Source organism: Aristolochia californica, unplaced genomic scaffold, assembly GCF_029961685.1.
Source record: "Aristolochia californica isolate CCGP_79_NKW_82.1479 unplaced genomic scaffold, dmAriCali1.0.hap1 SCAF_4, whole genome shotgun sequence".
Classification (NCBI taxonomy): domain Eukaryota; kingdom Viridiplantae; phylum Streptophyta; class Magnoliopsida; order Piperales; family Aristolochiaceae; genus Aristolochia; species Aristolochia californica.
In genome coordinates this window covers 8,848,850-8,861,456 of record NW_027182103.1, presented here as the reverse complement: position 1 = coordinate 8,861,456, position 12,607 = coordinate 8,848,850, and the positions used below count along the sequence as shown (strand labels likewise).

At 39.4% G+C, this 12,607-nt stretch overlaps 2 protein-coding genes across 3 annotated transcripts; both read left to right on the top strand.

Moving 5' to 3' along the window:
* Positions 1-207: 207 nt before the first annotated feature.
* LOC137963703 (pentatricopeptide repeat-containing protein At3g51320-like) lies at positions 208-2,484 on the top strand. The gene is made up of 2 exons (XM_068810872.1): positions 208-1,431; positions 1,593-2,484. Exons 1-2 carry the CDS (start codon positions 333-335, stop codon positions 2,216-2,218), a joined length of 1,725 nt encoding a protein of 574 aa, XP_068666973.1. The 5' UTR covers positions 208-332; the 3' UTR covers positions 2,219-2,484.
* A 303-nt stretch (positions 2,485-2,787) lies between these two features.
* LOC137961925 (probable serine/threonine-protein kinase PBL25) lies at positions 2,788-8,603 on the top strand. Of its 2 annotated transcripts, none has more exons than XM_068808572.1 (5): positions 2,788-3,659; positions 4,142-4,332; positions 4,479-4,668; positions 7,092-7,483; positions 7,785-8,603. In XM_068808572.1, the coding sequence occupies exons 1-5, from the start codon at positions 3,548-3,550 to the stop codon at positions 8,349-8,351; spliced, it is 1,452 nt and encodes a 483-aa protein (XP_068664673.1). In that variant the 5' UTR covers positions 2,788-3,547; the 3' UTR covers positions 8,352-8,603. The 2 variants fall into 2 exon arrangements, with proteins under 2 accessions (XP_068664673.1, XP_068664672.1); XM_068808571.1 differs by having other exon boundaries at positions 4,470-4,668.
* The last annotated feature ends 4,004 nt before the right edge of the window (positions 8,604-12,607 follow it).

Below are 12,607 nucleotides of genomic sequence, written 5' to 3'. Positions count from 1 at the left end.
TTGACCATATTAATAAATATAACATTTTAGTTAGAAATTGTGCTATCTAAAAAATATTACTTTAAAATACGACGAGGAAAGAGATGGCATTTAAAAATTATGCCATTCAGCAGATGTCTCTCCGGGGCTTGTTTTCATCTATATTTAGCTTGTCGAGAAACGGGTGAAAATCAGTTTGGACTTTGAAGTCCTTTCAAGTTTCAAGACTCTACGACGGCCGCTCTGTTGGATTACAACAAAGTACACCCTTTGAGCTTACAGTAATGCTTGTTAATGGCAGAAGTCCATCTGAATGCAAACAAAGGAATCCCACAAAATCCCTATGCAGATGAATGGCAAGAACTTCTCTTCGAGAAATTCTTCGCTGTTTCAGTCCAGTCTCTCCAGTATCATTCTCATCTTCTTCTTCTTCTTCTGCTTCATGTTTACCCATTCCGAGCAGGATATCCCTCTATCAACCAAGCATATTTCCTCTTCAAACCTGCACAACTATGACAGAACTCCTTCAAATCCAAGCTCACGTCATCACCTCTGGTCTCTTTCAAGATCCGTTCGCTGCCAGTCGGATTCTTAAGGCTTCTGCTGATTTAGGTGATCTTGACTACACGGTATTGATTTTCAGACAAATTGTTTCTCCTGACACTTTCTGTGTCAACACCGTGATCAAGTCCTATTCAATGGGACCCAATTCTCACCTTGCGGTTAGGTTCTACTTCGTTATGCGGCAAAAAGGTTTTCTACCCAACAGCTTCACTTTCCCGCCGATGGCGGTTTCTTGTGCAAAGAGGTGTTCTGTTCCTGATGGGGAGAAATGCCACGGGCAGGTAGTTAAGAACGGCGTTGATGAAGTGATACATGTGAGGAACGCATTGCTCCATATGTATGCAACTTGTGGCTTGGTCTGTTGTGCTCGTCTTCTATTTGATGAAATGCCTACTAAAGATTTTGTGTCCTGGAATTCTATAATTGACAGTTATGTTAAAACGGGAAATTTAATAAATGCCCGTAAACTCTTTAATGAAATGCCTGAGAAAAATGTAGTGTCTTGGAATGTGATGATTGCTGGATATTTAAAAGGCAGAAACCCAGGCCATGGGCTGAAGCTGTTTAGGGAGATGGGGAAGTTGGGTGTTCAAGGGACGGCTACTACAATGGTTAGTATTGTTACTGCATGTGGTCGGTCGAATAGGCTAAAAGAAGGGAGATCAGTTCATGCTTTTTTCATTAGGAAGTTTTTAGGTGCTAGTTTGATATTTGAGACAGCTTTGGTTGACATGTATAGTAAGTGCCGGAGGGTGGATGAAGCTAGAAGAGTTTTTGACCAAATATCGCAGAGGAATTTAATTTGTTGGAACGCAATGATTTTGGGGCACTGTATTCATGGACATCCTGAAGATGGGCTAGCTTTATTTGCAGAGATGGTGGGACAAGGTTGGTTTGTCTCATCCTTTTTACGTTTTGTACAAAATTTTGTAATTATTTTGTAATTTATATGCTTGATATGATTTCAGTAAATTGTAGTTTCCAGTTTTGAAGTCATTCAGGTTTATTTCAAATTGAACTTTGAGCTCACTCTGAATTTTCCCATGAAGGTTCCAGCAACAAAACAGGTGCCAAGACAACATCAAAAGAAAAAGTGATGCCTGATGAAGTTACATTTATTGGTCTGTTATGTGCCTGTGTTCGATCTGGAATATTGACAGAGGGCCAACAGTATTTTAACGAAATGTTGGCTATATATGACGTCAAGCCCAAGTTTGCACATTACTGGTGCATGGCTAATCTTTATGGTAGTCTTGGGCTCATTCAAGAGGCTGAGGAAACACTTCGGAGAGTACCTGCAGGATCAGAATCTTTGCTATTGAGTGGCTTATTAGGCTCTTGTAGGTTCCGTGGAGATGTAGAGGTTGGAGAGCGTCTAGCTAAACATTTGATTAAGCTTGAACCAAATAATACTTCTCATTACGCTTTACTGTGGAATGTTTATGCTGTCGCGGGCAGGTGGGCAGATGTTGTGAAGGTGAAGGAAACAATGATGGAAAATGGTGTTAGCAAACCTCTAGGAAGTAGTCTTGTTGACTTAAATGAAGTTGTTCATCGCTTTAAAGTGGGAGACATGTCACGGTCAGAGCTAGAGGAAACACATATGATGATGGATGAATTGGCTGAGAAGTTGAAGCTACCAAAAAGTTCCTGGTACCCCAATGAATTTGGCTGAGTTTTTGGCATGGCTTCCATTGCTTGAAGTGTTTCTCTGGAAATCATGTTTTTGTCAGTGTTATGTGCAGGAGATGGCTTGTTCACAGTTTTAGAGAATATTTATTTTCCCCTTTAATCCGGAAGATGGCGTTTTTTTTTTTGTATATTGATTGATAGGGAGAGTTCATGATGTCTCCCTGACTAGAAATTTTTTTGGAATAATAAGACTAAGCATATTTATTATGTCTTTTTTGATAGCTTTCAAGCACCCCAGCTTCTGTATCACTTAAGTACCTCGACAGGTTTATAACAACAAGAGCCTTGGGTTGTTCAATTGATTTTATAAATTCACAGGTCATCAAGTTAAACCTGTATTGCTGATAACCGTTGATATTTTGTCATGCTTCCTAGCATGGACTTGTTCATGTTGAAGAGAATATATGGAAGGTTCTTCCATGATTCTTATAGTAAGAAGTCTTACAAGACGATGAAAACTCAGTTAAAGGACTCCGGGTTTCCTGAGATGTTGGGTGGGGTGTATGGGGCTTTCTCTCACCAATTTAGAAGTTGGCCGTGAAGGAAGAAACGATGACTGCCCCTCTCTCCTCGTTTGATACAGTCAAACAATATCCGCCAATGCATTCTTTCTGCCATCCATGTTTAGTCATGATCTTCAACCCCTTCCATCTTATAGCCTGTAATCCAAGCCCATTGCCCCGCAAAATGGGATCCACGTTGATTCTCTCAGAAACCTTCAAGGTTGCCTGGAATTATTTTCCTTCGTCTTCGCTCAAGCGACGGACCCAACAGCCTCGCCTTCTTTTCTCACCCCTAAAGATGGCTGGCTCCGATGCATAGTTCAGTTGCCCTGAATCGTCAAATCTCTTTCGGGATTTTACGATTCTTTTGGAGTCTTTTGAACCCGGTCGTTTTTTAGTTTCACCGCTGTTTTTAAGCTGGGTCTCCTAATATTGTGATTCTTTTATTCATATCTCGGTTGCTCTTTCGATCCAAGGAGTAGTCCTTTCTCCTCTTCTCGGCATTTTTTTATTAGTATTGGACAGCATGCGAGTTTCAAATTATTGACTCCTCTTCTATAGATTCTCGTACAGCATCAATTGGACCTTCATCTAGTTTTGGTGGTTTTTTTACGTTGTGGTGGTGATTGTGTATCTGTTCCTATCGTTTCTCCATGTTTGATGGACTGACGGGCTACGTGCTATCCCTAGTTTGGAGGTGATGGAGCTCCGATCAGTCTCCTGTGATTCGTATCCTAGAGGATTAAATTAAAATTGCAATCAGAGTATATTTAAGTTTGAGACTTTACAAGAACTGGGAGTTTTGAGAAATGATTTGTTTTCCGTGTTTCTCTTCGGGTAATAAAGAGGCCAGAAGATCAGAAACCCAAAAAGAGTCTCCACCTTTATTTTCTACTGGCAATGTGTTCACTGAGCCGCCTGGTAAGTTCCCCTAAAATTCCACTGAAGCATGGGTAACTATTTTTATTGTTGAAATTACATTCAGTAGATAGCGTCATGAATATGGTTAATAGATTGGTATGGCCAAACAATCACTTATAATGCCTATAATTTCATGTCTTTGAAAACCGATGAGCATTTAGAACCTTAAATTTAGAAGTTTTTTTTTGCAGAATCCATGGATAATGCTCAAAGGCTAGTTATTTACATCAAAGGTTTGTTCACCTGAAAATAGCCACAACAAGTGGTTAGCTCTTATCTGCTGACTGCTTGCTGACTTATTGATGAAATTTCTGTAGGCTGCATAATAGTGAAGTACCTTTTCTTGATTTGATAGAATGCCCTAGTTTAAACTGGTTCTTAAGAAAAATTTAGATTAAAGTACATACTACAGCAGTGCAAATTGAGGTATTGATTTTTCGTTTTCTAACAGCGGCTTATAATTCAATTGTCTTGAGGTTCAGAAATACCAAAACAGACCTCTCCTACTCCAGCTGCATCTTCTCCTACTGATGTGGGTAATGGCAATATTACTGCACAAACTTTCACCTTCCGTGAACTAGCTACAGCCACCAAGAACTTCCGGCCTGAATGCTTATTGGGTGAAGGAGGTTTTGGGAGAGTTTACAAGGGGCTCCTTGAGAACAAGGACCAGGTACTTGTGATGCCATTCTATCTTCTTCTTCATTTTCTTCTTTTTTTATTTCTTATTTTTATGAATTTTCTTTACTTGGGAGTATTTTTAATTTTAACTTCCAAAAAATCCATTCGTCATTGCTGATGGCATGACAGCCCGGCCAGTTGGTTGCTGTTAAACAACTTGACAGGAACGGTTTGCAAGGGAACAGCGAATTTCTGGTGGAGGTTTTGATGCTTAGTCTTCTTCACCATGAAAATTTAGTGAATCTCATTGGTTATTGTGCTGATGGAGATCAAAGACTATTGGTATATGAGTATATGCCTTTGGGTTCCGTAGAAGACCATCTGCTTGGTATGGTATTCTGAATGCTTTTTAGTGGCTGCTACTATAATTTAGTCCATAATACATTTTTCTGCATTCTATTTTTATCTGTATATACAACCATAATTCTTAATCTTCTAGTCATTTATGGTTTGGTATCCCTTATGACATATAATAGTTGATTATGGTATGCATGATTTCTGAAAGTGACAGAGGCATCTCAAGCATTCCAGTTCATTCTCTGGGGCAAAGTGAAGCATTCATTTGGAAATTCTCAAAATTGTAATGTTTCTTTTTTTTCAATAAAAAAATAACATTAGAAATAGATATGTTGGACAATACTAAAAGAAATTGTCATAAATGATTATTAGTTTGCCAACAAACTGACTGGCTGATGGACTGAGGGTGGCCGGCGTTATCGTTTGTCCCCTGTCTGGAAAAAAATTGTCATGCTACTCCCTGACTTCAGCAAGGCAGTATAATGCTATATTGGTAACGGTCAGCTCACAAATTTCTGGTCAGATTGGTGGCTGGGAATCAGTAGTCTAGAAAGCAGCAGCCATGGCTCCATATCAAGCCTGGCCAGGAGCACTGATGTTTCTAACTTTGACCTCTGGTCCGAAACTGTGGCTGGAATTTGAACCTTCAGAGAGCTCTTACGGACTCTGAGGCCATCTTGGCGTCAAATTTCCTTACCAGCTTCTCCAAGGTTAAAAAAACATAGCATCCTTTCCGAATACACTTATCTGGACCCCTTGCCCCAAAGGATCTTTTACCACCGCTTCGGCCTATGATTTCCTTCATAGTCCCAACTCCCCTCAACCTTGCCACCTACGGCTATTGCCTAGACCTTACTTGCCCCACCTCGTGCGAAATTTTTTATTTGGTGTGCTTGTAGAAATAAAATTCTCACCTCTGATTCCCTCATTAGGCATGACACTTCTGTCCAAGACCCCTCTTGCCCCTTTTGCCTAAATACTCTCGAAACAGCCACCCATGTTCTTCTCTATTGCCACTTCGCCCATGCAGTTTGGACTAGCCTCCTTAATATAATCGGACTTCACTACTGTATCTCCCAAAGTTTGCCATCCACTATTTTATCAATCACAAGTCCTAGACTCCCAAAACTCGAAAAACTGCTCATATCTAGTTGTGTGGGCCATATCCTATGGGCCTTATGGAAGGAAAGGAATAGCCGGAAATTCAAATTTAAATCTTCCACAATTGACGTTTTGGTAGATAAAACTGTAGGTCAAGTAACAACCTGATTCATGACTTGGAAGGAATTCAATTACCTTAGTGGCACTAATCTCAAAGGGAACTGGCAATTGATTGCTGAGATGCACATCCTACTCGTTCTCTAACAATGGGGATCTGGGCTCCTCCACCTACGGGCCACTATAAGCTGAACTTCGATAGTAGCGCCTTTGGTTATCCTTGTCTTGCTAGTTTCAGAAGAGTAATCCATGATGAAAATAATCGTCTCCTTTCCTTCATTGGCCCTTTGGGAATCTTCGACTCCACCATTGCAGAACTCTCCGGATTACTCAACAGGCTTCAGTTCTTCCAGGACCATCTTGTAGGTCCCCTCCTTATAGAAGGCAACTCCAAGATAGTCATTGAGTGGTTCGCAAAGGCAAATAATCCTCCCTGGCGGCATTGGGACATTTACTTTGAAATATGTAATATAACATCACATTTGAAATGTACTTGGACCCACATCCCTAGGTTTGCCAATCACTTGGCAGATTTTCAAGCTAAGCAGGGTATTTCCCTCCAACACTTTGTTGTGGAGGAAGGCCCGTCTAGTTAGGTTTGTATATTTCTTTCATTCTTTTATAAAAGTTTTTACATCTTTTCATCAAAAAAAAAGTTTGGTTCAATGATTAGCTACTCAGCAATAGACAGTAATCAGTAGAATGCAGGATCTGGCAATTTGGACCACCAGTTCCGAACAGTCTCCAGATTTTTTATGCAACTGGAAGAAAAGAGATTCCACTGCAGTAAATACCTGTTAACAAATCTTTCCAGTCGGATGTTTCTGTTAAACAACAGGCAAAGTTGTGCAGCCAAAGCCTGCAGATGGTCTTTAGTTTTAATTAAGTATCGAACAAAGAACCCAGGAAGAAAAAGAAAAGAAAAAGACTAGCAGGGTTCTGTTACAGGACACTAAGACAGGGGACTGCTATACAACTTTTGCAGAAGCCTTTCAGTTTTTTCTTTTTCATAGGCCTTATTCTATTTTCGTTAGATTCCTTTGAGAATTTTGTTTAGCTGACGTATGGATATACTTAGTGTTCTTCTGTCAAAAAGCTTGAGTTGTGAGGTTTGGAATTTCTTCAGATTCTATTGGTGGAAATTGCATCTCACATCATGTGCTGGGCTAAATCTGATTGTCACTATCTAGTGTATGACAGACTAGAAACATCACGACTAGTTTTTTTTTTGTGCAGATATTGAACCAGACCAGAAGTCATTGGACTGGTATGCAAGGATGAAGATAGCTACTGGTGCTGCCAGAGGCTTGGAATATTTGCACGATAAGGCAAATCCACCCGTCATTTATCGTGATCTAAAATCATCGAACATTTTACTTGATGAAGCAACCAATCCCAAACTCTCTGATTTTGGTCTTGCTAAGCTGGGTCCAGTTGGAGAAAAGATCCATGTGTCTTCAAGAGTGATGGGAACATATGGTTATTGTGCCCCTGAGTATGCAAGAACGGGTCAGCTTTCATTAAAGTCCGATGTGTACAGCTTTGGAGTTGTTCTACTAGAGCTGCTTTCGGGAAGAAGGGCCATTGATACTACAAGGCCCACAGAAGAGCAAAATTTAGTAACATGGGTAACTTTTCTGCCTTCCCTTTTATTTTACTGAGATATTGAATGGCTTTCAGAAAGGTTGAGGATATGATTTTACAACTCAATTTAAAGAATTACCTTGTATAAATTAGAGTAGGTTTTGTGGTTTAATGTAAACAAGTATGTGAAATAAATTAGACTATCTTATTGTCCTCCGGAGGAAGCCGTATGCCATTTTCAAATGCTCATAGTGGTAGACACGAGTGTCAAAAGAACGCTAGTGATCTATGTAAGCCGCCTTTTGACATTCTTCTTTAACATTGGAAGTGTCATATGTAAAACAGGCCCAACCCATTTTCAAAGACCAAAGGAGATACCCTGAGTTGGCTGATCCCCTTTTAAAAGGAGAGTTTCCAGTGAGAGGTCTCAATCAAGCAGTTGCAGTCTGTGCTATGTGTCTGCAAGAGGAAGCCTTTGTGCGCCCTTTGATTGCTGATGTGGTCACAGCTCTTAGTTTCCTAACAATACCAGATACAACTCCAGCTCCGGCTTCAGTGCCTCCCAATCCGGAAGGAACCTCTTCTTCTCTTCCTGATAATAAGAAGCCAGAGTCTGACTCATCTTCCGACGGCAAAAAATGTCACAAAAAACATAGTGACAATAGGAAACGTGATACAAGTGCAGAAGAACGAAGTGCAGAAGAACGACAGAGAGCTGTTGCTGAGGCCATGGAGTGGGGTTCAAGTTCAAGACAGAACACATCTGACGGGGATGATGGCAGTGTGAATAGTGGAAGCAGTGAAAGCAGTTATGAAGGTGGTCATGGAAATGATCATGGAAGAGCTCATGAAAGTAGTCATGAGAGCGGTCATGGAAGTGAGGGTAGAAGTAATGGTGAAAGCGGTGATTAAAGGGGGTATTGTTAAGGCACTGGCTTGATCCAGAAATTCAGATTGGTTGTTTCTACTGTGCAGTTGGTGCGAGCAGGGTCTTAGTGTGTTCATATGGGAAAAGCAGGATTTTGCGGATTGGGCCTTCTCTACCCATTTCATCTCTTCTCCTCCTTATATATTGTCTATCCTTCTTTCTCAAGAAACCTACCTTAAAGAGTGGATGAAATATAAATAATTTGCTTCTGAGTTTGCTGTTTTGTGTTCTGGTAAGTAAAAAGGAGTTCTTTCTTGATTTTCGGCAGTATTTGTTTTTGTTAAATAATCAGAATATCTGTGGACCAAGGCTGCTTGAATGTTGCATACATTGTGACCTCAAGAAGAGGCACAGAAGACATAACTATTAAATTCAGGATGTAAATGGCAAAACCCCCTTCGCAAAAGACAAAGGCTTGGTTGTAACATGAGGGATAAATTTGTTGTTTATAAAAAAAAAAAAAAAAATAGTTGTTCAACTTAGCTAAATGATAACTCCATTTCTATTGGCAAGTGAAGAGCTTATCAAATGTGATGAAGAGAAAGTGCAAAGGAGAAGAAACTTCAATCAATAGAAAATTGATGCACATAATTTATTTTTATTTTTATATATATTTTTTAAAAATTTGTGCCCAATGGAAATGAGAGGGAATTTTTTTCCCCATTGATTCCAATCATCTAAAAAAGTTGTTTGAGTGAGAGATAATGGATGTTACTCCAATTTCCATTTGATTTGGTTGGAAACAATCAAAAAAGTTGGAACATGAGAAGAATCAATAAGCTTTCACCTCTATTCTTTTGCAATGTCTCAAGTAGTGTGGCTTCCTCATGTTTGCTACCCTAGAGAGGAGGATGGCAACCCTCTCCCCCTTCCCAAAAGGAAGGAGAGAGGAGCAATTATCCACCCCCTCCCCTATTGTTTTCTTTTATAGCTTTTCTAAAAGAATGTGATACCTCGTGATATTAACCTCAGGTCAACTGGTAAACCTTAGTAGGTCAGAGTTTTATAAGGTGATCAACACAATTAGTAGTTTTTTACATACTTAGTAACTACATTAAAAGTTTATCTTACACCTAAATTCAATGGATATTTAATTTTTATTACCGACGAAATGTACTAGTTACTATTAATGATGTTATTATTGACTTAATATCATGTTGCTTATTTATCGTAACTTGCTCATTCGTCTTTATATTACTTTGTTATAAGAGGGAAAGCAGGTTGAACCAAGTTTCACCAACTTCGATTGTGTCCAACACTGTCTTCTTTTTAAAAGTCACATTATTTGCACAAATTTAATTTAGTCTATATATTTACAATAATATATATTTTTATCCTTAAAAATTAGATAAAAAATAAGAAAAGACTCAAATGAACATAAATCATGATTGTATGGGATGAGAAGCAAATGTACAATAAAAATAAAAATAAAAGTTTTAAAAGTCATTTTATTTAAATATGATGGTGAAATTAAGAGTTGGGTGCACCTAGTTTAGATGGAGTTAGGTCCATATTATTTTATTCGTTATTATAATTGTTAATCATGTAACCAGGGGTGTAAGCAAGTGACAAATTCCATTACTAATTTTGCTTACTATACTCCTATATAATGCCTCCTACCCCGTGCCCTTAAATATAATAATAATAATAATAATAATAATAATAATAATAATAATAATAATAATAATAATAGGTTTCAGAAAAGGTAGGTGTGACCTTCTCCTCCCCACATGGTGTACTTTGCTCCTTGTTATCGAGATAAGTTGGAGGATCAGATAATAAGGAGAACCATAAGAGTATTAGTCTTTGTTTAATAAGTTATTTTTATTTTGTATCTATTTATAAGCAAATGAAGGAAATAGATAATCAAGTAAATAGGTGAAATCACCACTCCTAAGATTCATTATTATGGTATGGTGTGTATTTTTTAAGAAGAAACTAGGTCTGATTTATATGTTCCATATTATGAGGAAGAATCTACACGAGGTAATTACTAGTATTTACTTGGATGTCGCCAAGAATTCGGACCAATAATTTCTTCCAACAATTGCAATATTTTACATTCAATCACACATCCTATAAGATTAACCAGGTGAAATTTCATGAGAGAACCCCATAAAAGAATTTGGGGGAGGGGAGGGGAGTGGGGAGTACACACTCACGATTGTGTTATGGACCAAATAGTGAGCCGAGTTAGGCTGAGACACCATGGCTGAGTTAATTACCCTGATTGAGTCAGTTAAGTAGTCATTTAGTTTATTTTCTATTTTATGCTATTTGGGTTTAAATATGCCTCAGGGGCATTTTTGTAATTTTTGCCTAAACTCTTGTTGGTGTGAACTATTTGTATGTATGTAATGAATGGGGAAGAAAATTTAGTAGGTTAAACAATAGATTAAACGAGGTCAGGTTCTCCCTCTCACAAGGCCTAAGGGGGAGCTCCTTCAAATGCTCAAAAGCTCACAATGATCCTTCCTATTCATCGTCTTCCTCCCAGTGTTAGATCCGGGCATATCATGGTGAACCCAGTGAACCACCTGGCTTTTCTCTCAGCAACCATCATGAAGCGCATAGCCGTTGGGGACAAAACAAGGAGTCTGCCTAGGTGACTAAACACAGTGACGAGTATCAAGATGATCACCCGGTCTCCACTGACATGTCAAGTACTAGTGATGTTGAGTCACCTGGTTTTGGACTCGTTGCATTGCATGGTACTAACATAAGAGAGATTTGTAGTGATGAGGTTTCTAACATGCCTCCGGGTTTTGGTGGACAAGACCATTTCATAATCCAAAAAAAAAAAAAAAATGTTGTTTTTTTTTCAAGTGGAACCTACCACTCACGGAGCAAACCAGGGGAGGATACGTTTCGGCAAGCATACTCTACCTTCGAGCTCGAGGACAAGCTCGTTCTCCAGGAGGGGTCAGATGTTATGGACCAAATAGTGAGCCGAGTCAGGCCGAGACACCATGGCTGAGTTAATTACCCTGACTAAGTCAGTTAAGTAGTCATTTAGTTTATTTTCTATTTTATGCTATTTGGGTTTAAATATACCTCAGGGGCATTTTTGTATTTTTTTCCTAAACTCTTGTTGGCATGAACTATTTATATGCATTGTAAGGTAATGAATGGGGAAGAAAATACAGTAGGTTAAACAATAGATTAAACGAGGTCAAGTTCTCCCTCTCACGAGGCCTAAGGGGGAACTCCTTCAAAAGCTCAAAAGCTCACAACGATCCTTCCTATTCATCGTCTTCCTCCCTGTGTTAGATCCGTGCATATCATGGTGAACCCAGTGAACCACCTAGCTTTTCTCTCAGCAACATCATGAAGCACATAGCCGCTGGGGACAACACAAGGAGTCTGCCTAGGTGACTAAACACAGTGACGAGTATCAAGATGATCACCCGGTCTCCACAGACATGTCACATACTAGTGATGTTGAGTCACTTGGTTTTGGACTCGTTGCATTGCATGGTACTAACATAAGAGAGATTTGTAGTGATGAGGTTTCTGACATGCCTCCGGGGTTTGGTGGACAAGACCATTTCATAATCCAATTTTATTTATTTTATTTTTTTCAAGTGGAACCTACGACTCACGAAGCAAACCAGGGGAGGATACGTTTCAGCAAGCATACTCTACCTTTGAGCTCGAGGACAAGCTCGTTCTCCATGAGGGGTGAGATGTTATGGACCAAATAGTGAGCCGAGTCAGGCTGAGACACCATGGCTGAGTCAATTACCCTGACTAAGTCAGTTAAGTAGTCATTTAGTTTATTTTCTATTTTATGCTATTTGGGTTTAAATATGCCTTAGGGGCATTTTTGTAATTTTTGCCTAAACTCTTGTTGGCATGAACTATTTGTATGCATCATAAGGTAATGAGTGGGGAAGAAAATTCAGTAGGTTAAACAATAGATTAAACGAGGTCAGGTTCTCCCTCTCACGAGGCCTAAGGGGGAGCTCCTTCAAAAGCTCAAAAGTTCACAACGATCCTTCCTATTCATCGTCTTCCTCCCTGTGTTAGATCCGGGCATATCATGGTGAACCTAGTGAACCACCTGGCTTTTCTCTCAGCAACCATCATGAAGCACATAGCCGTTGGGGACAACACAAGGAGTCTGCCTAGGTGACTAAACACAGTGACGAGTATCAAGATGATCACCCGGTCTCCATAGACATGTCACATACTAGTGATGTTGAGCCACCTAGTTTTGGACTCGTTGCATTGCATGGTA